The sequence below is a fragment of the Bos taurus genome, chromosome 23, assembly GCF_002263795.3.
Source record: "Bos taurus isolate L1 Dominette 01449 registration number 42190680 breed Hereford chromosome 23, ARS-UCD2.0, whole genome shotgun sequence".
Classification (NCBI taxonomy): domain Eukaryota; kingdom Metazoa; phylum Chordata; class Mammalia; order Artiodactyla; family Bovidae; genus Bos; species Bos taurus.
This window is the reverse complement of record NC_037350.1, coordinates 11,540,538-11,564,262: the sequence shown is the minus strand read 5'-3', so window position 1 is coordinate 11,564,262 and position 23,725 is coordinate 11,540,538. Positions and strand designations below refer to the sequence as shown.

The following is a 23,725-nucleotide window of genomic DNA, read 5'->3' as shown; positions in this document are numbered from 1 at the left end:
TGAGCAGTCCAGGCTGGAATAGTAGTTCTGCTCCATCAAGTCCTCAGAGCCCCAGGCTCCATCTCATCTTGCTATTCTGTTCTCCTTAGCATGTGCCACTTTGTCCACAATGGCAGTGCCAGCTGCAGCCATTAGTCTGCATTCCAGCCTGCAGGAAGGAGGAAGAGAGGCACAGCCTCTCCTCACCACCTTGGCCAGAATTTAGTCACATGACCACAGCCAGCCATATGGCAGGCTGGGAAGTAGTCTTCATTCCGGCTGTGTGTCCTGCAAAAGCCCAGATAGTCTATCACTTTGGAAGGAAGGGTGAGGATGCTAGGGGACCGACTACGAATCTGTGATAACACTCCAGAAAGAGAAGATGGAAGCTTTCACTAGAGCAGGGCGGATGGGCTGGAGAGGGGATTAAGGGAGAAGCTATTCAGCAGAACTATTTAAAAAGTGGAACCCCTCCACCCCCCAAATAAATGAATAAAAAATGGAATCCCCCAAACTTAGTAATGTTGGGGTTAGGGGATAAAAGGAATCGGCCTGGACGACTTCAGTACTCTTTCTAGGTTGGGAGACCTTGAGAGGTAGAGGCCCAGGAAGTGGAGAGGGTTTGGGGGAGGGGAGTTCTACTTTGGAGAAACTGCAGGATCTGTGGGAGCTCTGGGATGGGAAAGGGAGGTTCGAACGCGGCGGGAGGGAAGGGGGTGGGGTCGGGGGAAGCTCTAACCTGGCTATCTCTCCCCTGCTCCGCAGTGCCACCCACGATCAGCGTGCCCAAGGGCAGGGCCGTGGTGACTGTGCGCGAGGGCTCGCCAGCTGAGCTGCAGTGCGAAGTGCGGGGCAAGCCTCGGCCGCCTGTGCTGTGGTCCCGCGTGGACAAGGAGGCCGCGTTGCTGCCATCGGGGCTGCCCCTGGAGGAAACCCCAGACGGGAAGCTGCGGCTGGAGCGCGTGAGCCGCGACATGAGTGGGACCTACCGCTGCCAGACCGCTCGCTATAATGGCTTCAACGTGCGCCAGCGCGAGGCCCAGGTGCAGCTGAACGTCCAGTGTGAGTCCCACCGCCCCACCCAGACTACCGCCGAGCTGTCCCTCCCGGTCTCCTTCACCCCTTCACCCCCACCCTCCGTGTCCGACCAAACCCCTCCACTTAACTGCTGGTACCCCAACCCCTCCTTGACTCCCGCGCTGTAGGACATGGAGGCCCATGACCCTTGCGGCACTTGTACCCCATCTTCATTCCCGGGGACACAGTGAGCAAAGAACTGATTTTGACAAGTGGAAATGAGAGTTTGAAGGAAGAAGGACCTTCAAGGGAACACACTGCCTCAGTGTGATGATGAGTTAACCTGTGCTGTGTGCTTAGTCGCTCAGTCTTGTCCGACTCTTTGCGACCCCATGGACTGTAGCCCGCCAGGCTCCTCTGTCCATAGGGATTCTCCAAGAAGGAATACTGGAGTGGGTTGCCACACCCTCCTCCAGGGGATCTTCCCAACCCAGGGATAGAACCCAGGTCTCCTGTATTGAAGGCGGATTCTTATTCTCCGAGCCACCAGGGAAGCCCGAGAGTTAACCTGCCATGTGTCAAGCACTGTTCTGAGTATCTTAATGCACTAACTCATCTAGTCTTTCACAGCTCTGTGTATAGATTCTATTATTCACCCATTTTTACAAATAGGGAAACTGGGTCACACAGACATTAAGAAACTTTCCTAAGATCTCACAGCTATTTAGAGGCAGAGCTGGGCTTTGAACCTAAGCCATCTTGCTCCGGGGATCATGCTCTAAACCCTGACGTTGTGTTGCTTTTCATCACACGGGGTGAGGGGACCCTTTGAGGCACGAATAGAGGCCCCGTCTGGGAAGCTCGGCTGGAAGTTAAGGCGGGGAGGAGAAGGCATCTGCAGGTCGGGAGGTGTGGCTGTTGAGTACGCCGTGTGTGTCTGCCCTGAGACCCTTCCAGGCTGGGGGGGTTGGGGAGGGGCGCGGGCGTAGGGGTGAATGCGTCGCCTCCCCGTGGGGCAGCTCTTCAGATCCTACCCGGTGGGGAGAGGCCCCGCTGACCGCCGCCCCCGCCCCCAGTCCCGCCGGAGGTGGAGCCCGGCTCCCAGGACGTGCGCCAGGCGCTGGGCCGGCCGGTGCTCCTGCGCTGCTCGCTGCTTCGAGGCAGCCCCCAGCGCATCGCCTCGGCTGTGTGGCGCTTCAAGGGGCAGCTGCTGCCTCCGCCGCCCGCCGTCCCCGTCGCCGCCGAAGCCCCCGACCACTCCGAGCTACGCCTCGACGCCGTCACCCGCGAGAGCAGTGGCAGCTACGAGTGCAGCGTCTCCAACGATGTGGGCTCGGCCGCCTGCCTCTTCCAGGTCTCCGGTGAGCGTCCCAGCAGCCCCGCCCACCCGGGCCCAGACCCCGCCCACTCGGGCCCAGACCCCGCCCACTTCCATCCCCGCCCACTCCCGGCCTGGAGCTCCGCCCCTTCCGCTCACGTGCACCCGGTGTGTGCACCGGGTTTAGGCCCCCTGCCTTGTCAGGGCCCGGCCATGCCAGGTGTAGCAGGCCTCTTGGATCTAACCCGGACCTCTTCTCGCAGCCCTCCCCACTCCGCACGTCCACTCTAGCCTTCCCGTTTCAAGGCCCATTCAGACCTGGCCTCTGACAGCCCCACTCCTGTTAAAGCCTTCACCAGGCCTAGGCTTTGCGCCTCCAGAGCCCTTGGGTACTAGCCCTTGCCGGTTCTCACCACGCTCACGCCCAGCCTGTATGAGGCATAGGCTTCGCCCCTTCCAGCTCTCTGCTTACACTTGTTCGGGTAGTACGCAGCGCGATCTTTCCAGCTGGGTCATCAATTAGGTTTAGACTCACCCGCTCAAGCCCTGGGTACTGCCCCATCTCAGCCATCACTCTTCAAGCCCCTCTTCCTTTGTCCTTGGCCCCCGAAGCTGCATATAGGGAATCTGTTCCTGACTGCAGGCCTGGTGTGAGGGGCCTGAGCCGTAGCTTGGGGGGATGGGAGAAGACGCCCCCGCTCGACAGCTTCTCTGGAACATGGAGGGTGGCGCTAGGCCAGCCAGCACACAGTTCCTGAACTGTCACTCTAGAGGTTCCGGCCTCTTGGCGCCCAAAAATCCCTTTCAGTCCCATGTCTTCAAGTCATTCGAGAGGGCACTTTGAGGCTGCAGCTGGGCAGAAAGGGCTGGAGGTCATGGTGAGAGCAGAGGGTAAAGGAAAGGAGCTGATGGGATTGCCGAATCACCCCATCTCCACCTCCTATGGGGAAAGCCAGCTCCCTGTCAGAAGTAGCGCCCCGAAGAGAGCCCAGATGTTCCTGTCCCCCATTTTACAGCACCCTGGCTCTCCCCACAGCCCCTGACTGGCCTGGTATCCCTTTAGCTCTTTTCTGGATCTCCTCACCCAACAGTGGGGGCTGGGACCACAGGTCACTGGCCACCTCCCCAGTCCTTCCCCACCCCACCCAGCCCTGCCAGCCAGAGGCCCCTGTGACATTTCCCACCTCCCCCCCTCTCTCCTGTTCTCCCACACTTTCCTTGTCTCCCCACCTCTTGGTCTCTATCTCTCTTCCCTTCCTTCTGCCTCAAAATCCTTGACCTTTCTTGGTGTCTTCTCCCCACTGCTCTTCCCCTGTGTCTTCTCTAACATCTCTTCTCTGTGTCTCTCCATATTTCTCTTTTCTGGCCTTTCCTTGGTCTTTCCACTCCATCCTCACCAACGCCACCTCTTGGATTCCCAATCTCCCTTTCCTCCTTCTTCCACCTTCCCTCCCACCCCATTCTCCCCAATCTCCTCTTCTCCCACCGCCTCCTCTCCTCACAATATTCCTTGTTTTTGTCTCCCTCCATCCTGCTCTCTGTTCTGCCCATCCTCTTCTGTCTCCCTCTCCTATACCTCCTCTCTCTGTGTCTCTCCCCACCACCCACCCTTCATGGCCCCGTGCCCCACTCCCCACCCTCTCAGCCAAAGCCTACAGCCCGGAGTTTTACTTCGACACCCCCAACCCCACCCGCAGCCACAAGCTGTCCAAGAACTACTCCTACGTGCTGCAGTGGACCCAGAGGGAGCCTGACGCTGTTGACCCCGTGCTCAACTACAGACTCAGTGTCCGCCAGGTGGGCCGAGGGGGACAGGGGCCCAGGTGCAGGCTGGCCCTGGGAGTGCTTGTCAAGCCAGGGGAAGGGGTTGAAGACACATTGACCCTCTTATAGAAGGCTCTTCTGAGCCAGAGCCACAGTATTCTGGACACAGCAGCAGGAGCTGGGAGGCTCTAGGGACTTATCCCCGCTGAACCAGTGCTCTGTGCATGGCCCTGGGAATTAGGCAGGAGTCTGCTGGGTTCATGTGGGGGAAGGGAGCAGAGCCATTTCTGCTCACAAAACACAGAGTCTCCTCTTACATCAGAAGCTTAAAGCAGGAGCTTAAGTCTCACCCACAGGATGTCTAGGATGCAGGGCCAGAGCCACCCTGCTGGTCTCGTGTCCAGTCTCGTTCCATGCGGTTCCACCCAGCTAAGGGGTAGTTGGGTGGAGGGTAAGAGTGTGACCCCGGGGCAGACTGCCTAAGCTAAACATCAGTTCTGTATTAATTTGGGCAGGCTACATCTGTTTGGCCTCAGTTTCTTCATTTGTAAAATGGGGGTAGCTATAATATTCCACCTGATAGGGCGGTTATCTTGAGGATTAAACAAGTTAATAATCACATCGCATTTGGAGCAGTGCCTAGCATACATTAATTGTTCAATACTTGTTCATGTGTGTGTGCTCAGTCGTGTCTGACTCTTGCGACCCCATGTACTGTAGTGCACCAGGCTCCTCTGTCCATGGGATTCTCCAGGCAAGAATACTAGAGTGGGTTGCCATTTCTTCCTCCCAACCCAGGGATTGAATATCTCTTATATCTCATGCACTGGCAGGTGAATTCTTTACCATTGCCCCAAGATAGCCTGGGAGGAGGGGCATGGAAGGGGTGACTGCTCTGTCTTACAGATGAGGAAACTGAGGGCCCGGCTTCCTAGTTAGACCTTTGCTCTTTCTGCTCCTCAATGCTGCCCCCACAGTCACACCAGGGTCTGGGCAGGTGCTCAGGTGGAGGGCATGGCCTGTTGGGCATCTGGGACTCCCTGTATCTACAGTTGAATCAGCACAACGCCCTGGTGAAGGCCATCCCGGTGCGGCGTGTGGAGAAGGGGCAGCTCCTGGAGTACATCCTGACCGACCTCCGAGTGCCCCACAGCTACGAGGTCCGCCTCACGCCCTACACCACTTTTGGGGCTGGAGATATGGCCTCCCGCATCATCCACTACACGGAGCGTAGGTGGTGGTGGCAGCGGTGGTGGTGGGATAGGTGGGCCCATCTCATGCTCAGGGGACCCCTCATATTTCCCGCATGGTTCCTGAGCTTGGGGTTCCCCAATCTCCAGTGTCCTACTCTGTTACTGCAGGCCAGGTGCCTCTGGCCCCCAGTCCTGCTCTGGGGACCCTGTTTCCTGGTCCTAAGCCCAGGCACCCTCTACACAGCCCCACACCTTGGTTCTGACTTGATTTTCCTGCTTGCTTTCTCAGCCATCAGCTCTCCAAATTTGTCAGGTGAGATACCCCTGCCTACTTCTCCTTACCTTTAGGGTCACAAAGCTTCCCCTGGAAGGGGGGAAGGGACCCCCAAGAGATACCCAGAGAGAAAATAGCGTGGAGGCCCGCCATTGGCAGGAGAAGCAGGAGGGAGCAGGGCTGGGCTTGGAGATATTTGCATCTGGGATTTATTTTGGGGCTTAAAGGCTTGAAGGGAGGGTGGAGTCAAGAGGACATCTCTAACTCAGGGTCTTTTGTCCTCACTTAGCACCATTCACTGTCCCCAGAAGAAAAATGGAAAGATCAGGTTAATCCACCTTCTCTGTTCCCTGGGGCAGGGGTCCTTAATCTGAGATCCCTGGACTGACTGCCCCCCAAATGATCAGGGTGGGCCCATGAAACTGCAACCTGGAAGGGCCTACAAGTACTTCTTTATTTTCCCTAACTTCTTTCAGAAATTTAACATCCCCTTCAATGATGCATGTAGGAATATGGTGTAATCATTACCTGATTGACTTTGTCACCAGTGGAAATCCAGTGTTTTTACATCGCCTAAAAGTTGTTACAGCTATCTGTAAACATCATTTCCATTCATTAGTATTTCAAAACTACAGTACTTAGACTTAACACTAGATCTTGTGATTTAGTTAGATAATAGAGAAGCCCACTTATTATTATATCATGCATTTGTTTTTTGATGACCGTATTTCAGCATAATATGATTTCCTTTGTAACCCTATGCTTTTCATTTTATGCACCTAAATAATCTGCAATGGGGTCCTTAACTTCATTAGACATCAGAAGGGTGTGTGGCACCAAAAAGGTTAAGAAGTCCTGTTCCGGGAACAGATGTGTCAGGGGCCCTGTTGCCTGGTTTCTGGAGCCTTGGGATCCTGGGCCCACTACTTGGATGTTTGGGAACTGCCTAGGGGTTACCAGGAAGTTAAATCTGGATGAGGGCACCTGAGCAGGCTGACCTTCTTTGTCTTACTCCCTCCCCACCCTGCCCTGACTGCAGACAACACCTGCCACTTTGAAGATGAGAAGATCTGTGGCTACACCCAGGACCTGACAGACAATTTTGACTGGACCCGGCAGAATGCTCTGACCCAGAACCCCAAGCGCTCCCCCAACACTGGTCCCCCCACTGACATAAGTGGTACTCCTGAGGGTGAGGAGATGGCCTGCTGCTCCAAATGGAGGGATGCTTCAGGGAGGGGTCTAGCGCCGGGGAGCCCCAGTCTGAGGAGAGACACAGCCCTGCCTCAGGGAGCGCCAGTCTTAGGGGAGACACAGCCCTGCCTCAGGGATCCCCAGTCTGAGGGGAGACACAGCCCTGCATCAGGGAGTGCCAGTCTTAGGGGAGACACAGCCCCTACTCAGGGAGCCCCAGTCTTAGGGGAGACACAGCCCTGCCTCACGGAGCCCCAATCTGAGGGGAGACACAGACCTGCCTCAGGGAGCACCAGTCTGAGGGGAGGCACAGCCCTGCCTCAGGGAGCCCCAGTCTGAGGGGAGACTCAGCCCTGCCTCAGGGAGCGCCAGTCTGAGGGGAGACGCAGCCCTGCCTCAGGGAGCCCCACTCTGAGGGGAGACACAGCCCCTCCTCAGGGAGCCCCAGTCTGAGGGGAGACGCAGCCCTGCCACAGGGAGCGCCAGTCTGAGGGGAGACACAGCCCTGGCCTACGGAGCAGCAGTCTGAGGGGAGACACAGCCCATACTCAAGGAGCTCCAGTCTGAGCGGAGACACAGCCTTGCCTCAGGGAGCGCCAGTCTGAGAGGAGACACAGCCCTGCCTCAGGGAGCCCCAGTCTGAGGGGAGACACAGCCCCTCCTCAGGGAGCCCCAGTCTGAGGGGAGACACAGCCCTGGCCTACGGAGCAGCAGTCTGAGGGGAGACACAGCCCATACTCAAGGAGCTCCAGTCTGAGGGGAGACACAGCCTTGCCTGAGGGAGCGTCAATCTGAGAGGAGACACAGCCCTGCCTCAGGGAGCCCCAGTCTGAGGGGAGACACAGCCCCTCCTCAGGGAGCCCCAGTCTGAGGGAGACACAGCCCTGGCCTACGGAGCAGCAGTCTGAGGGGAGACACAGCCCATACTCAAGGAGCTCCAGTCTGAGGGGAGACACAGCCTTGCCTCAGGGAGCGCCAGTCTGAGGGGAGACACAGCCCCTCCTCAGGGAGCCCCAGTCTGAGGGGAGACGCAGCCCTGCCTCAGGGAGCGCCAGTCTGAGGGGAGACACAGCCCCTCCTCAGGGAGCCCCAGTCTGAGGGGAGACACAGCCCCTCCTCAGGGAGCCCCAGTCTGAGGGAGACACAGTCCTGCCTCAGGGAGCGCCAGTCTGAGGGGAGACACAGCACTGACTCAGGGAGCCCCAGTCTGAGGGAGACACAGCCCTGGCCTATGGAGCAGCAGTCTGAGGGGAGACACAGCCCATACTCAAGGAGCTCCAGTCTGAGGGGAGACACAGCCTTGCCTCAGGGAGCGCCAGTCTGAGGGGAGACACAGCCCCTCCTCAGGGAGCCCCAGTCTGAGGGGAGACGCAGCCCTGCCACAGGGAGCGCCAGTCTGAGGGGAAACACAGCCCTGCCTCAGGGAGCCCCAGTCTGAGGGGAGACACAGCCCTGGCCTACGGAGCAGCAGTCTGAGGGGAGACACAGCCCATACTCAAGGAGCTCCAGTCTGAGGGGAGACACAGCCTTGCCTCAGGGAGCGTCAGTCTGAGAGGAGACACAGCCCTGCCTCAGGGAGCCCCAGTCTGAGGGGAGACACAGCACTGACTCAGGGAGCCCCAGTCTGAGGGAGACACAGCCCTGGCCTACGGAGCAGCAGTCTGAGGGGAGACACAGCCCATACTCAAGGAGCTCCAGTCTGAGGGGAGACACAGTCCTGCCTCAGGGAGCGCCAGTCTGAGGGGAGACACAGCCCTGCCTCAGGGAGCCCCAGTCTGAGGGGAGACACAGCCCTGGCCTACGGAGCAGCAGTCTGAGGGGAGACACAGCCCATACTCAAGGAGCTCCAGTCTGAGGGGAGACACAGCCTTGCCTCAGGGAGCTCCAGTCTGAGGGGAGACACAGCCCCTCCTCAGGGAGCGCCAGTCTGAGGGGAGACGCAGCCGCTACTCAGGGAGCCCCATTCTTAGGGGAGACAGAGCCCCTCCTCAGGAAGCCCCAGTCTGAGGGGAGACGCAGCCCTGCCTCAGGGAGCACCAGTCTTAGGGAAGATGCAGCCCCGCCTCAGGGAGCCCCACTCTGAGGGAAGACATAGCCCCTCCTCATGGAGCCCCAGTCTGAGGGGAGACGCAGCCCTGCCACAGGGAGCGCCAGTCTGAGGGGAGACTCAGCCCTGCCTCAGGGAGCCCCAGTCTGAGGGGAGACAGCCCTGCCTCAGGGAGCGCCAGTCTTAGGGGAGACACAGCCCTGCCTCGGGGAGACACAGACCTGCCTCAGGGAGCCCCAGTCTGAAGGGAGACAGACCTGCCTCAGGGAGCACCAGTCTGAGGGGAGACGCAGCCCTGCCTCAGGGAGCACCAGTCTTAGGGGAGACGCAGCCCTGACTCAGAGAGCGCCACTCTGAGGGGAGACGCAGCCGCTACTCAGGGAGCCCGATTCTGAGGGGAGACACAGCCCTGCCTCAGGGAGCGCCAGTCTGAGGGGAGACGCAGCCCTGCCTCAAGGAGCCCCAATCTGAGGGGAGGAGACACAGCCCCTCCTCAGGGAGCCCCAGTCTGAGGGGAGACTTAGTCCTGCCTCAGGGAGCCCCAATCTGAGGGGAGACACAGACCTGCCTCAGGGAGCGCCAGTCTTAGGAGAGACACAGCCCTGCCTCAGGGAGACCCACTCTGAGGGGAGACACAGCCCCTCCTTAGGGAGCCCCACTCTGAGGGGAGACGCAGCCCTGCCACAGGGAGTGCCAGTCTGAGGGGAGACACAGCCCTGCCTCAGGGAGTGCCAATCTGAGGGGAGACACAGCCCTGGCCTACGGAGCAGCAGTCTGTGGGGAGACACAACCCATACTCAAGGAGCTCCAGTCTGAGGGGAGACACAGCCTTGCCTCAGGGAGTGCCAGTCTGAGGGGATACGCAGTCCTGCCCACAGGGAGCGCCAGTCTGAGGGGAGACGCAGCCCTGCCTCAGGGAGCCCCACTCTGAGGGGAGACACAGCCCTGCCTCAGGGAGCCCCACTCTGAGGGGAGACACAGCCCTGCCTCAGGGAGCGCCAGTGGAGGGGAGACACAGCCTTACCTCTGAGAGCCCCACTCTGAGGGGAGACACAGCCTTGCCCTCAGGGAACCCCAGGCTGAGGGGAGACACAGGCCCGCCTCAGGGAGCGCCAGTCTGAGGTTAGACACAGCCCTGCCCTCAGGGAGCCCCAGTCTGAGGGGACACACAACCCTGCCTCTGGGAGCCCCAGTCTGAGGGGAGACACAGCCCTGCCTCAGGGAGCGCCAGTCTGAGGGGAGACACAGCCCTGCCCTCAGGGAGCCCCAGTCTGAGGGGACACACAACCCTGCCTCTGGGAGCCCCAGTCTGAGGGGAGAGACAGCCCTGCCTCAGGGAGCGCCAGTCTGAGGGGAGACACAGCCCTGCCCTCAGGGAGCCCCAGTCTGAGGGGAGACACGCTCCTAACCTACTAGACTGGGAAGAAGAGAAGCAGCCAGAAAGCTAAGAACTCACAAGTCCTGGCCCAGAGTCCTGTGCTGTGCTGAGGCAGGGAGGACAGATTGGGGTGGTGTGAGGCACCTGGGATTCAGATAGGTGATAGAAGGGCAGAAAGGAGTCAGGTGGAAAGGGGACTGGGAAGGCTGAGGAGGAGAGTGTTGGTACATCTCCCCTTCTCTGAAGGCTACTACATGTTCATTGAGACGTCAAGGCCCCGGGAGCTGGGGGACCGTGCGAGGTTGGTGAGTCCCCTGTACAACGCCAGCGCCAAGTTCTACTGTGTCTCCTTCTTCTATCACATGTATGGAAAGCACATCGGTGAGTTGAAGGACCAGGGAACCTGCCCGAGTGAGTGCTGCTGCTGGGAGGGGGCAGGGGTCCACCGGAAGCTGGGGACTGGTCTGCCTAAGGCCTGGGCTTCCCAACTCGGCCAGATCACAGGGAGTGTGATTGTAGAGAGTGTGAGCAGAATCTGGGCAAGAGGAAGGTCCAGAGAACCAGCTTGTCTGAGATAATCAAGATAAGACTTGAGATAATCAAGTCTTCCTGAGTCTGCAGAGAAAATGGCTTCAGCAGGATGAGGTGGAAGTCTTAGAGGGGATGGAGAAGTCAGCTAAGAGGCTGCATATATTGAGTGCCTGCCAGGTGACTTTCTGGATGCTCTGCATCTGTGGTCTCATTAACACTCACAGCCACTGAGTGAGTGAGGTATTACCATATAAACCAGAGAGGTTAAGCATATGCCCAAGATCACACAGCAGCCCAGTTCTGCTGACTCTCCCAAGCCCTAAACACAGGGTTGGAAGGGAGCTGATTTGTGAGCAGTGAGGGGAAGTCCTACTTCCTATGCACAACCGTGAACCCAAGAAGTGTGCCCTTCGGGAAGAGACGGCTCTGGTAGGAGCGTCACATTAGTCAGTGAACTTGTCCGTTCAACCGTCACCTCCAGGTGTCCTGCTCTGTGCCTGGCTTCGGGTACTTCAGAGAACAGAATGGACAGGTTCCTCATCCTCTTGGCACCTCCAGTCAAGTGGGAGAGACAGACATGAAATAACTCGTTGCGCCGGGTAGAATTTAGCGACCACTGTGATGTGTGTCTGCAACAGCAGGACGGGGGTCGATGCAGCTGATAACAGGGAGACTTGACTGACTCTAGGGACCTGATTATGGAAGACTGCTGAGGAAGTGACAATTTTAATTTTCTTTGTTTACATATTTACGGGAAAGGTAATGTCTTTTGCACAAGTCAAAAGGTACATAATGAGAGCCCCCTTCCCATCCCAGTCCTCCTGCCACCTAGAGTGCCTCTCCAGAGGCAATCAAGGTACTAGATTTGAGGGGGGGCGGCACACTTCCAGAAATGCTTTATGTGTATAGAAGCCAGTACACATGTATCCTTTTTCCCCACATTTTATATACTGCGTTCTGTGCCTCTTGACAATCATGCCCTAAGAGGTCACAGAAATCTTCACTGTTCTTCTTGGCTTCACAGCAGGGGAAGTGACTTTAACCAAGTGTAGACCTAAAGGCTCATTGTGAAGTGTCCACAGCTGAAGCAATGGGTCAGGCTAAACTGATGAACCAGAATAAGGGGGATGGGACCTTCTGCAGCCGCTGGAGCCCTCCAGGCTCTCTGCACAAGCCAGTTCATCCGTGACTGAGTCTGGACTTTGTGAGAAGCTTCCTGTGAGATAGGTGGGGGTGGGGATGAGCGGGACCACATTGCCCACCTAGAGTAACCAGTTCAAACCAATCCTGGTTTGCCCCAGCCTTTCCTACCTTTAGCACTAGAAGTCCCACATCCCAGGCAAACCAAGACAGGTGGTCATTTTGTCCTCAGCTCAGGAGAAGCACGGGGAACCCAGCTGGCAAGAAGAGCATGTTGGATACAGGAAGGCCCTGGGAGATTAAGCTTTAAGAGCTGGGGTGCCTGGGAGCAGAGAAAGCCCTGAGGGAGCTGTCTGTGTTCCAGAGCTTGCTAGGTGTCCCCCAGTAGGTGGGACAAACACCAATCATTGAAAACTCCTGGGAGGCAGACCTGAATTCCACCTGAGGAAGATGCTATAAGCACCAGATCTGCCCAGCAAAGGAGTCCGCTATTCTGTCCCTGGGTAGGAGGAGCGTCTAGCAGGGGTGCTGTGGAGGGGACCCCTGTGCCAGGTAATGTTACTCCCCCGCTCAGCCCTCTTCCCTCACTGTCTTCTCCAGGCCTCCCACACCTGGTCCGCCCCTGCCTGCTTCTCTGATCTCATTTTCTGCTGCTCTCCCGTGACTCCACTCAGCTCAAGCACACTGATCTCCTTGCTTTTCTTTTATATTTGAGGCAGGTTCCTTCGTGCCTTAGAGGCCTTTACTTGTGATGTTTTCCCTGACCTGAAATGTTCTTCCCCCATCATTCAGGTCTGCTTGGAGAGGTCCCTGACAGCCCCACGTAAAACACTTTTCCATCCCTTTCCTGTATTATATTCTTTATTGTGGTTTCCACCCAACGAGCATAAGCTCCAGGAAGCAGGGTTCTTTGTCTTATTCATGGATGTGTCCCTGGTGTCCAGAACAGAGCCTGCTCAATTAGGTGAATGAGTGAATGAAAGGGAGGTAGTGGAGCCTGGATTTGATGACCCCTGAGGTAACTTCTAACTCTGAGATGCTATGAAAGTCCCTTTTCAGTCCTGATGACAGTCATAGAAAGTTCTTCATTGAGCATTCAAATACTGAGAGCAGGTAGCAGTTTGATGGGAGCTTTCCCTGTGGAATCAAATGAGAGAAGATGAGAATCCCAGTAACTACCACTCCACAGAGTGGGGAGTGCTCTGGGCAAGGGGAGCTACAGTTTAAGGCCTCAGAATTCACAAGTAGCACAGAGGGCTCCCACCTCCAACCTGGGAAGAATTCCTGGAAGAGGTGGTGTTTCAGAAAGACCTTGAAGCACAAAAAGGATTTGGTCAGGGGAACATAGTAGGGGAGGGCATCTCAAGCAGTGGGAACAGACCCTGGCAAAACCCAGGGTCTGCAAAGCTGGACTATGTCCAGGCTGCAGACTGTAGCTCAGTTCAGCTCCGGAGGTGACAAAGAAGAACATAGTGAGCAGGCGCCCTTAGGGCTCTGGCTGAGCCTGTGAAAGGCTGTCAGGAAGAGGGGAGATCTTGGAGCTGGTGGAATGACCAGGGAAGGGGGCAGAACTTCAGTTTTGGTTTGAGCAGTGAAAAGGTGGGGTTCTCCCATTTGAGTCCTTGGAACAGGGTGGTGAAAGAGGAAGGAAAAGTTTGAAGATTGAGGCTAGACCCTGGGGATTCGGGGATTGGGATAGGAGAAAAATCTCCAAGAAGGGGGAAGAGAGGGAGTTCCCCTTGGGGGCTGGTGAGAAAACTAAAAGGCACTGGGGCTTGGGCCCTGCCTATGCCAGTGTGGCTCCTCCCAGCCCTCTGGGTGCTGGCTGCAGCCCTCTGAGGGCCCTGTCTGCTGGCAAGGGTCCCCACAGGCCTGGGATCTTTGGGGTGTTCCTCCCCCAGGCCCAGACCTGCTGCTGGGGTGGGGTGGGCATTTCCTGCTGTCCTGGTCCCTCCTTTCCCCACCCCTCCCACCCCACCTGGCAGCTCCAGGCACCAGATGTCCCCAGACCTTGTGTCTCGCTGACTCTCCTTGGTCCAAGCCAACTCCTTTGCTCTCAGGCAGGTAACATTTGGTGGCCCTCCCCCACCGGGGGTCTGTCTATCTGGTGTCACAGATGGTGTGGCATTGTCTGTGGTCAGTGCCATGGAAATGCCAGGCACCAGGTGCCACCTAAGATTGATTCCCCTTCCCTCTGAGCCAGGTCTTCATGTCACAGGGGGCTCGAGATAGGCTGGCAGCACCAGTGAAGGGGCACCCCCTTGTCTGGGTGCTCCTTGCCAAGGCTGGATCCACTCTTCCTTTTTCCAGTGCCTGTTAGCACCTCCACAATTCCAGGCCCCTGGGTCTGTGGGCAGAGGGGCTCAGCACCCCCTAGGTTAATACCTTCAAAATTTCACATTTTACCACAGCTATGTAGCACATACACTAATACTTTTCTTTAAGTCACCTCCTTTTTTCTTAGCTTTGTCCTAAGCATCAATATTAGAGAAGTTGTGGATTTGAAGCGCTCACTTTATTCACCTCTTAAAACATAAGTATTACATTTTTATTGAGGTATAATTGACATTATATTAGTTCCAGATGTACAACATTATGATTTGACATTTGTGTATATTGCAAAATAATTGCTACAATAAGTCTAGTTAATATTCCATCACCAGAATATTTTTTCCTTACGATGAGAACTTTTAAGATCTACTCTCTTGGCAACTTTCAAATATGCAATACAGTATTAGTAACTGTAGTCACCATTACATTACATCCCCAGGACTTATTTTATAATTGGAAGTTCAACCCTTTTTAGTTTCTTCACCCATTTCACCCACCTGCCACCCTTCAAGTGTTAAATTTTTAAACTTGGTTCCTGTACCATCAGGGGATTCACTGGTGGTGCTAGTGGTAAAGAACCCACCTTCCAATCCAGGAGACATAAGAGACGTGGGTTCGATTGATGTGTTGGGAAGATCCTCTGGAGAAGGTAATGGCAACCCATTCCAGTATTCTTGCCTGGAGAATCCCCACAGACAGAGGAGCCTGGCGGGCTACAGTCCATGGGGTTGCAGAGAGTCAGACATGACTGAAGCAACTCAGATCAGATCAGATCAGATCAGTCGCTCAGTCGTGTCCGACTCTTTGCGACCCTATGAATCGCAGCACACCAGGCCTCCCTATCCATCACCAACTCCCGGAGTTCACTCAGACTCATATCCATCGAGTCAGTGATGCCATCCAGCTATCTCATCCTCTGTCATCCCCTTCTCCTCCTGCCCCCAATCCCTCCCAGCATCAGAGTCTTTTCCAATGAGTCAACTCTTTGCATGAGGTGGCCAAAGTACTGGAGTTTCAGCTTTAGCATCATTCCTTCCAAAGAACACCCAGGGCTGATCTCCTTCAGAATGGACTGGTTGGATCTCTTTACGGTTCAAGGGACTCTCAAGAGTCTTCTCCAACACCACAGTTCAAAAGCATCAATTCTTCGGTGCTCAGCCTTCTTCACAGTCCAACTCTCACATCCACACATGACCACAGGAAAAACCATAGCCTTGACTAGATGAGCCTTTGTTGGCAAAGTAATGTCTCTGCTTTTGAATATGCTATCTAGGTTGGTCATAACTTTCCTTCCAAGGAGTAAGCGTCCTTTAATTTCATGGCTGCAGTCACCATCTGTAGTGATTTTGGAGCCCAGAAAAATAAAGTCTGACACTGTTTCCACTGTTTCCCCATCTATTTCCCATGAAGTGGTGGGACCGGATGCCATAATCTTCGTTTTCTGAATGTTGAGCTTTAAGCCAACTTTTTCACTCTCCACTTTCACTTTCATCAAGAGGCTTTTGAGTTCCTCTTCACTTTCTGCCATAAGGGTGGTGTCATCTGCATATCTGAGGTTATTGATATTTCTCCCGGCAATCTTGATTCCAGCTTGTGTTTCTTCCAGTCCAGCGTTTCTCACGATGTACTCTGCATAGAAGTTAAATAAACAGGGTGACAATATACAGCCTTGACGAACTCCTTTTCCTATTTGGAACCAGTCTGTTGTTCCATGTCCAGTTCTAACTGTTGCTTCCTGACCTGCATACAGATTTCTCAAGAGGCAGGTCAGGTGGTCTGGTATTCCCATCTCTTTCAGAATTTTCCCCAGTTCTCAGCATAGCATAATGACTGGTATCTACCATTATATGGACAGAGGAGTCCTTGGGGTTGCAAAGAATCAGACACAACTGAAGCAACTTAGCACACACTTACCTCCAGAAATCAATGCAGGAGCATCATATACCACCAAGTGTGTGCACTGTGTGCTTTGGGAATCTTGCTTTGTGTTCAGACTTGGGCCCCAGTGTCCTAGGACAACTCTCCTGCCTAGAGGAGGAAGGGTGTGTGTGGGTGTGTTCCAGGGTGGGGGGGAATTACTGATTAGGAAGTAAGGGAAGTCATGAGAGAAACTTTGCCAATTGTCTTGATGAACGGAAGCCGTGCCGCTGTCCTCTCTCTGTCCCACGCTGAGGTCCCCTCTGGGATGACAGGATGCTCACCAGTCTGCAGTGGGGAGAAGGTCCCGTCCAGTGGGGGCAGTGCTGCAGGCCCTGGTAGGGAGTCGAGGGTGGTGAATGGGGAAAGCAGAGAGTGGCCACTCACTGCCACCTCTCCTCACGCCCAACACAGGCTCCCTCAACCTCCTGGTGCGGTCCCGGAGCAAAGGGGCCCTGGACACGCATGCTTGGTCCCTCAGCGGCAATAAGGGCAACGTGTGGCAGCAGGCGCATGTGCCCATCAACCCGAGCGGGCCCTTCCAGGTGAGTCACCCGGGCCTGCCTCTGCTTACAGCTCTCCCGGCCTGGGGCAGGCTCCCGGGAGCTGAGGAGGGAAGCATGCAGGGATGGGGGGACCTTCCTGGGAGACAGAGGGTAAAGGCTGGGAGCAGAACCTCCCTCACCACGCTCCCTGCTCTCTGATCCCACTCCAGATTATTTTTGAGGGTGTCCGAGGCTCAGGCTACCTGGGGGATATCGCCATAGATGACGTCACCCTGAAGAAGGGGGAGTGTCCCAGGAAGCAGATGGATCCCAATAAAGGTGCAGGGCAGAAAGTGGGTGGGGGGGCGCCTTTGTCAGGGGAGGTGTTGTTGGTGCCTGAATTGGGGTTCCAAGTGGCGGGGTGATGGGGTGCATGTGTTGGTAGCTGTGGAAACAGGTACTGGTGTGTTTGGTACCCACCTCGGGCCCCACCCTGGTTCAGGCTGTGGGCTGCGTGGACAGTGAGACGACCAGACCCTCCTGTGAACTAAGCTTACGGTAGCAGCATCTGTGTCTGGGAACGTCTCTCTGTATGTATATGTGTGTGTCCAAGTGTGAACCTGTACCCCTTCCCACACTGGGGCCCAAGTGTTTGCAATAATATCAGTTCGAGGTTACCAAGAAATTACTACATTCCAGGCGAGGTGCAGATACCTGTATATGTATGGTCTCATTCATTCCTCACCACAGTCCTCTGGGGTGGCTCTTCTACTCATTTTATTTTTATTTTATTTTTACTTTATTTATTTTTGTCATTCCCCATTTTCTTTTCTGTTTTTGGCCACACCACAAGGCATGTAGGATCCGTAGTTTCCCAACCAGGGATCGAACCCCTGCCTCCTGCGGTGGAAGCGTGGAGTCTGATCTGCTGGGTGACCGGGAAAGTTCCCTGTTAGACTCATTTTATAGATGAGGAAGCTGAGGTCCCTGAGGTCGAATGAATTGCTCTGTGTCTTCCTTAGTGAGCCACAGGCCAGGATTTGGACCCAGCAGGCAGAGTTAACCCCACCTCACATCTTGCAAGTGTGTCTATGTGTACAGAGCGGGGCAGAGGAACGACCCTCGCATGGCTTGCCTGCCCGCCTGCTCCTCCCTGGCCCTGCCGAGCTGACCAGAGCCCCGGCCTGTGTCCCTTCTCTCTCCCATCACAGTGGTGGTGATGCCAGGCAGTGGAGCCCCCCGCCAGCCCCTCCCACAGCTCTGGGGGCCTGTGGCCACCTTCCTCTTGGCGTTGCAGAGATGATGAGAGCTGCGTGGCCTGCCCCCACCCCGCCCCCCCGGCACACCAAAGTGTCCGCATCGTACCAAAGACTGACCCCATGCCAGCCGGGGTGCCCAGGGGCAGGGCCGCCTGCCCAGGAGGGGGCCGGCATCGGCCGTGAGGAGGAGCAGAGAACAAGGACAAAGGCCCAACACTGAGGCCCCGGAGACGGTTGTTCGACACACGCACACACCCACACACCCACACACACACACAGAGATATATTAAAGCACAAGTTTCTATCCAACCTGCCAGCACCTTCTTTACTGCAGAGACAGGGGACTCTCCTGAATGACGCCCGCCCCCCAGGGACCTCAGCGCCACGTGGTCCTTGTTGGGGCTGCAGCCGCAGCGTGTTTCTGCCCTTCGTCTGGCCCCGACTCCAGGCTCAGCTCAGCCCAGTGGCTTCCCCAGCAGGAGCCAGAAGGGGAGTGGGCATAGGAGCTCTGACCTGGGCGGGACTCTGGGACTCCCTGGGATGGAGGAGGCCAGGGTCGGAGGGGCCCTGAGGAACTCTGTGAGCTGTGTGGATGACACGAAAGATGAGGCACTAGCTGCATGGAACCCTGTTCCCAGAGTGAAGGCCAGATGCTGGAGAGACCAGGTCACCCCCAGCGCCTGGCCCATTCACTCCTGGGGTGTCATATCCACGCCCTCCCCCACCACCACCACTGTGCCCCCTTTGAAAGGAGCCAGTGCAGGGTCTTGGGCCTGGGCAGTCTGAGGACTGACCCCTCCCCACCTTCCCCTCCCACTGCACCCCCACCCCACAAGCAGCTGGCTTCCTGAGAGCACAGCCCCCACCCTGGTCATGGGCCTAACCTCAGCCTCCCCCCGCCAGCCCCCACTGCATCCCCAGGAGCCAGGGGAGGGGTGGTGGCCAAGCCATTTTCTGGGCTGAGGTTTGACTTTGAGAGGAGCAGGGAAGTCCCGCCTTTATGATTTCATGCCTGCATGTCGGGCGCTGATTTAGAGGTAGAGTGAATCTTCTCTGTTTCTTATATCCCTGCTGTGAACGGGTGCTCTGGGCGGGGTGTGTGGGGGGCTTCCCTGTCCTCCTCCACCGCAAAGCAGGGTCTGGCTGTCTCTTCCTTCTCTACCCAGGGTCAGTGAAGGAGCAGGGTTTGTCGATGGCCTGAGGGGACAGTTGCTGGTCACCATATTCCCTGGGAGTTGAGGCTCATGCCCCCAAACTGAAAAGAGGCTCCATGCCCTTGCTTGAGTTGGGGGGCTGAAACGGGCATGAGGGGACCTAGACCTCCCCCTCACCGTCACCCCTGAGCCCCCCTTCCAGCTGTCCATGGGACGGAAGAGGCCCAGCCCTTTTCAGGGTGGACTGTTACGCATGTGTGCGTGTGGCCGTGTGTGTGCGTGTGTGTGCACATGTGAGCACGTGTGGACCCATCTGTTGCCTGTGTATCACTGTGGTGGGTACATCTCTGGCAGGAGTGTGTGCAAATATACATCTGTGTGTGCAGTTATCTGTATGTGAGGCTGGGTCTCACCCCACTCTGTGAGTGCCTCCGGATGTCAGCACGTCCGTCATTATGAAGGAATGTTTCTGGAGCGTTGGCCAAGTATGCCACTTTAGCCCTATTGTGTAGTCTCGAGAGCCCTGCCGCCACCTGAAGTTCTACCTTTTATCCCCGACGGGAGACAAAACTTACAGATGACCCTGTGGAAATGAAGGCCACTTTGGTGGAGGAATCACGGGGCTCCTCCTGGAGCATTTGGTGGGAACAGCTGCAGATGAGAGGCAGCACTGCAATGCCAGGAGGCAGGCAGGAAACCAAAGCAAACGTGCCCATCTCTTCTCTGCCAGGCCTGAGTTATCATCATCACCAACAGCGGGTGGGTGGCCAGGCCAGGGCTGGAGTGGGGCCTCCTGATACCCAACCAGCAGGGCTGCCTTCCCGGCCCCACCAAGGCCTGTCCTAGATGAGTGTCTCCAGGTTTCCAGAGCATGCTTCCATCGCGTCTCTGGGTGTTGTTTAATGGTCCCATCTGTGCAGGGTCTGCTGCCCCAACTAGACTGTGAGCTCCTCCTCTGAGCCTTCCAGCCCTCCCCCGACCCATCCCCACCTCATACCCAGCACAGGTAGGCCTGTTACAGAAATCTCTCAGATTTGCCCAGCGGGATGGATTATAGAAATCGGTGGTTCCCGGCCTGGCTGCAGAATAGAGTCATCAGAGGGTCTTTTAGGAATCGCCAATGCTCAGGGCCCCCTCCAGAGTGCCAGTTTAATTGGACTGGAGTGCAGCCCGGCATCAGGAATGTTTAAAAGCTCCTCAGGAGAACCCGAGAGTGGGGACCACTGACCTATCCCCTGCCAGCTGCCTCCTCCGTGCCCTGGTGAGGTGGGTGCTGAACATTCAGAGCACTTGCTCCTTGGGGTTCCGTGGCGCCCCGTGTCTGCTGCCCTCGGATGACCTTTGAATACATCTGTCCCCGGCTCTGATTGCTCCGTGATGGGGAGCTGGTCCCCCTCCCTCACCTCCACATCTGTAGAGCTGAATACAGAAAAGGGACTTGGTGTATGTCAGCTGAGCTGAACCTCCCACTCATGGCCCCTGAGTTCAGGTCTGTTTGGAGAGAGGGAACATCTGGGTCACACGGACAGAGAGTGCAGCGGGGGTAGAAATGGGGAACCGCCAAAGGGAGATCGGGGTGGACCGTGGGAACCCTAACTGGAGGGTGGCTTGACCTGGGCTCACAGAGCGCCCGAGGGGGCCGCTGAGGTCCTTGGTCCTCACCTGTCTGCGTGTCCCAGCAGATCTGTAGGGGATGTGGGTGTTAGTGTGTGCTGATGTGAGCAGTGTGTGATGTGTGCACCTAGGGGTGTGGTAGCCTCTGTGCGTGTGCGTGTGTGTGCGTGTGTGTGTGTGCGTGTGTGTGTGTGCGTGTGTGTGCGTGCGTGCGTGCGTGTGTGTGTGTGCGTGTGTGTGTGCGCGTGTGTGTGTGCGTGTGTGTGCGTGCGTGCGTGCGTGTGTGTGTGCGTGTGTGTGTGTGCGTGTGTGTGTGCGTGTGTGTGCGTGCGTGCGTGCGTGTGTGTGTGTATGTGTATGAAGGGTCTGCAAGGAATAAGTATCAGCACGTGTCCCCGTGGAACTTGTGAGTCAGCACCTCTGTGCCAGCATCACCTGTGTCGTGTGTCTTTGTGTGCCAGTGAGTGTCAGCATCCGTGTGTTGGTAAGCGGCCCACGAGGACCCCCAGCCTGGGGGAGACCAGACTGGCTGGATCCAGTGCATCTCCCCAGTGGCAGTCTCGCCCTCTGGGTCAGGGTGGCTGAGGCATTTTGTGGCCTTAAAATGGGGGGTCCAGGATCTGTCCTCAGGGTGTTGGGGTCCTTCACCCCTGGCTCCTCCAGGTTGGTGTCTGGGGGATAGAGGGACTCCTGGGGCCAGGTGCGGTCTGGGCGGGAGAGAGGGAGTCTCAGCTTGGCTGGCCTGCCCTTGGGACCACAGACGGCCTCCCAGGGCGTGGAGCTAAGCCTGCTGACCAAGCCCCGTCCTGCTGGGACACGACATCCGCCTCTGCTCTCTCTGGGACGCCTGACTCCTCTTTCTCATTCACTTTCCCCTCTGTGCTCAGTGACAGCCCCAGGCTCAGGCCATCAGTGCTGGGAAGGGCCTCAGGGGCCCAAACTCCTCACGGGACAAATGACAGTGAAGCCAAGGGCAGGTGGGGAGGACTTGGCCCAGCTCACATAGCCAGCTGAGGTGGAGCCAGCCTTAGAAGCCAGGCACCGCAGCCCTGGGGCTGTCACACCTGTGGCCGCTGCCCTGCCAGGCAGCCAGGAGGAACTTGGTCAGACAGCCCTGTCTCTGGGTGCTGCTGCAGATGTTACAGCTGTTACTGGGCCCTGCACTGGGAAAAGGACTGCCTCCCTGCCCTAATTCAGGCCTCACATCCCAGGCCACAGCCTCTCCTGCCCCAGGTCAGGCCTGGCTGCCACACAGAGGCTGCCACCACCCCTGCCCACACTGGCTATAGCTGCTGCCTGCCCCCCATCCCCCCCCGGCCCCGCCCAGGCTCCCACATAAAGGGGCTCTGTCTCCCTTCTCTGTCCTCACGTGAACCTGGGCTGGGAATGAAGGTCCGTGTGCCCTGGTGTCCTCGTCCTGTTGACGTTCCCCCTAAGGATCGGGGAAGCCTGGGGGAGAAAGGATAATCCTTGTGTTTTCTTCTCTGGACAGCTCAAGGGGGAGAGGGGGTACTTCCAGGGTCTGTCTTCAGGAATGGGATGGCCGAGTCTGCCCTGGAGAGTCACCACTTGAGTTTCTGGGCTCAGGGAAGCCCGCCTCAATTCCAAAGGCAGGCTCGTACCCCTCTCTGTTGTCTCAGTGCTGCTGTGTACCCCTACGAGAGGATGTATGTGTGTGTGAGAGAGAGAGGGGATGTAAGAGTGTATGCGTGAGGGTGTGTGTTGGGGCAGAAGGATCCCACTTTTCCTGGGGATCCCTTGACCCTTAGAGCTGGAAGGGACCTTAGGAGCCACTTAATCCAGTGCCCCCACTGAACAGGTGAGAAAGCTGAGGTCCAGAAAGATGGCCCTTGCCCCCCACCACCCCCTCTCCTCCTATTTCCTGCCTTCATTTCCAAGGGGCCCCCCTGGGAATGCTGTGCCTCCTGGCACGCCCCCTACCCCCAGCCACCCATGTAATCATCATCTCAGTCCAACTCTGCTGGCCCGTCTGCCCTGGTGGCCTCTGAGCACCCTTCCTGCCCCAGGGCAGACAGCTCACCAAGGCCTTTATCCCCAACCCAAGAGAAAGCCCAGGAGAAGGAGGGGACTGCCCCAGCCCTGAGGCCTCAAGGACTCGGGAGAAAGCCAGCCCCTCCGTGCCCAGGCCCACCCCCACCACCACGGTAAAAGCACAACTGGAGACCCTCATTCACGGGTGGAATGGAGCGGGGTTGTTTCAGTCACACGACCCCGTCCTCACCCCTTTGCCTTGCTCTCTGTCTCCACCCCAGCCTCTGCCCCCATTTTGTTCCCTGTTCACCCCATGCCCCAGCCCCACCCCCAAATGTAACCTCTAGTTGCGGACGCGGTTGTTTCAATCAATAAAGCTGCAGTGTTCTAGCCTCTGGGGTCAGGCTGTGTGTGTTTGGCGGCAGGTGAGCCAGGCCTGGAGCAGGTGTGGGTGGGAGGCCAGGGATCCTGCTTAGGCCCCTTCTTCCCTTTGGCACCTGATTTCATGGATCCTGCTCTGTGGTCTGGACAGTGGGGGCCTGCTCCTTGGTCTCTAGTTAACCAGTTAACTTGGGTGCCCTTGTTTATTAATTCCTTCCACAAATGCTAGGCAAATGCTACCTTTATGGGAGCTCCTGTTTAGTGGGGGAGATGGACAATAAGCTCATTAAATACACTGGAAAATGTATCCTTATGAACACAATTAGTGCTGTGACGGGGAACTGGTGTTGTGAAAAAAAGGTAAGAGGCGGGTGTTATTTGGGTTAGAGCTTCAGAGAAGACTCCTCTGGAGAAGAGACACTTAGAAGACACCTAAAGAAGGATAGGAGTTTGCATCTGGGGACAGAGGGAATCTTCCAAGCAGGAAACAGAATATGCACAGACCAGGAGGGGTGAGAAAACTTAGAAGACTCAGAACTTGCCTGGTGGTCCAGGGTTGGGAGTCCTCCTGCCAGTTCAGGGGACACAGATTTGATCCCTGGTCTGGAAACTAAGATCCCACATGCTGCAGGGCAACTAAGCCTGCGAGCCACAATTACTGGAGCCTGTGTGCTCTGTAACAAGAGAAGACACCACAGTGAGAAGCCCGAGCATCTCGAGGAAGAGTGGCCTCCGCTCGCTGCAACCAGAGAAAGCC

General features: G+C 56.7%; 1 protein-coding gene across 2 annotated transcripts in view; it reads left to right on the top strand.

Moving 5' to 3' along the window:
- Nucleotides 1–18,136, top strand: part of MDGA1 (MAM domain containing glycosylphosphatidylinositol anchor 1) — a 65,112-nt gene extending 46,976 nt beyond the window's left edge. The window contains exons 8-17 of one of the 2 annotated variants that reach the window (NM_001192882.2): nucleotides 745–1,041; nucleotides 2,073–2,357; nucleotides 3,960–4,111; nucleotides 5,131–5,308; nucleotides 5,561–5,584; nucleotides 6,585–6,737; nucleotides 10,411–10,545; nucleotides 16,498–16,628; nucleotides 16,799–16,907; nucleotides 17,780–18,136. In NM_001192882.2, coding sequence (NP_001179811.1) covers nucleotides 745–1,041; nucleotides 2,073–2,357; nucleotides 3,960–4,111; nucleotides 5,131–5,308; nucleotides 5,561–5,584; nucleotides 6,585–6,737; nucleotides 10,411–10,545; nucleotides 16,498–16,628; nucleotides 16,799–16,907; nucleotides 17,780–17,871 — 1,556 coding nt within the window. In that variant the 3' untranslated portion in view covers nucleotides 17,872–18,136. The remainder of the gene's footprint in view (nucleotides 1–744; nucleotides 1,042–2,072; nucleotides 2,358–3,959; nucleotides 4,112–5,130; nucleotides 5,309–5,560; nucleotides 5,585–6,584; nucleotides 6,738–10,410; nucleotides 10,546–16,497; nucleotides 16,629–16,798; nucleotides 16,908–17,779) is intronic. The other variant, XM_024983665.2, reaches the window with a different exon arrangement.
- The last annotated feature ends 5,589 nt before the right edge of the window (nucleotides 18,137–23,725 follow it).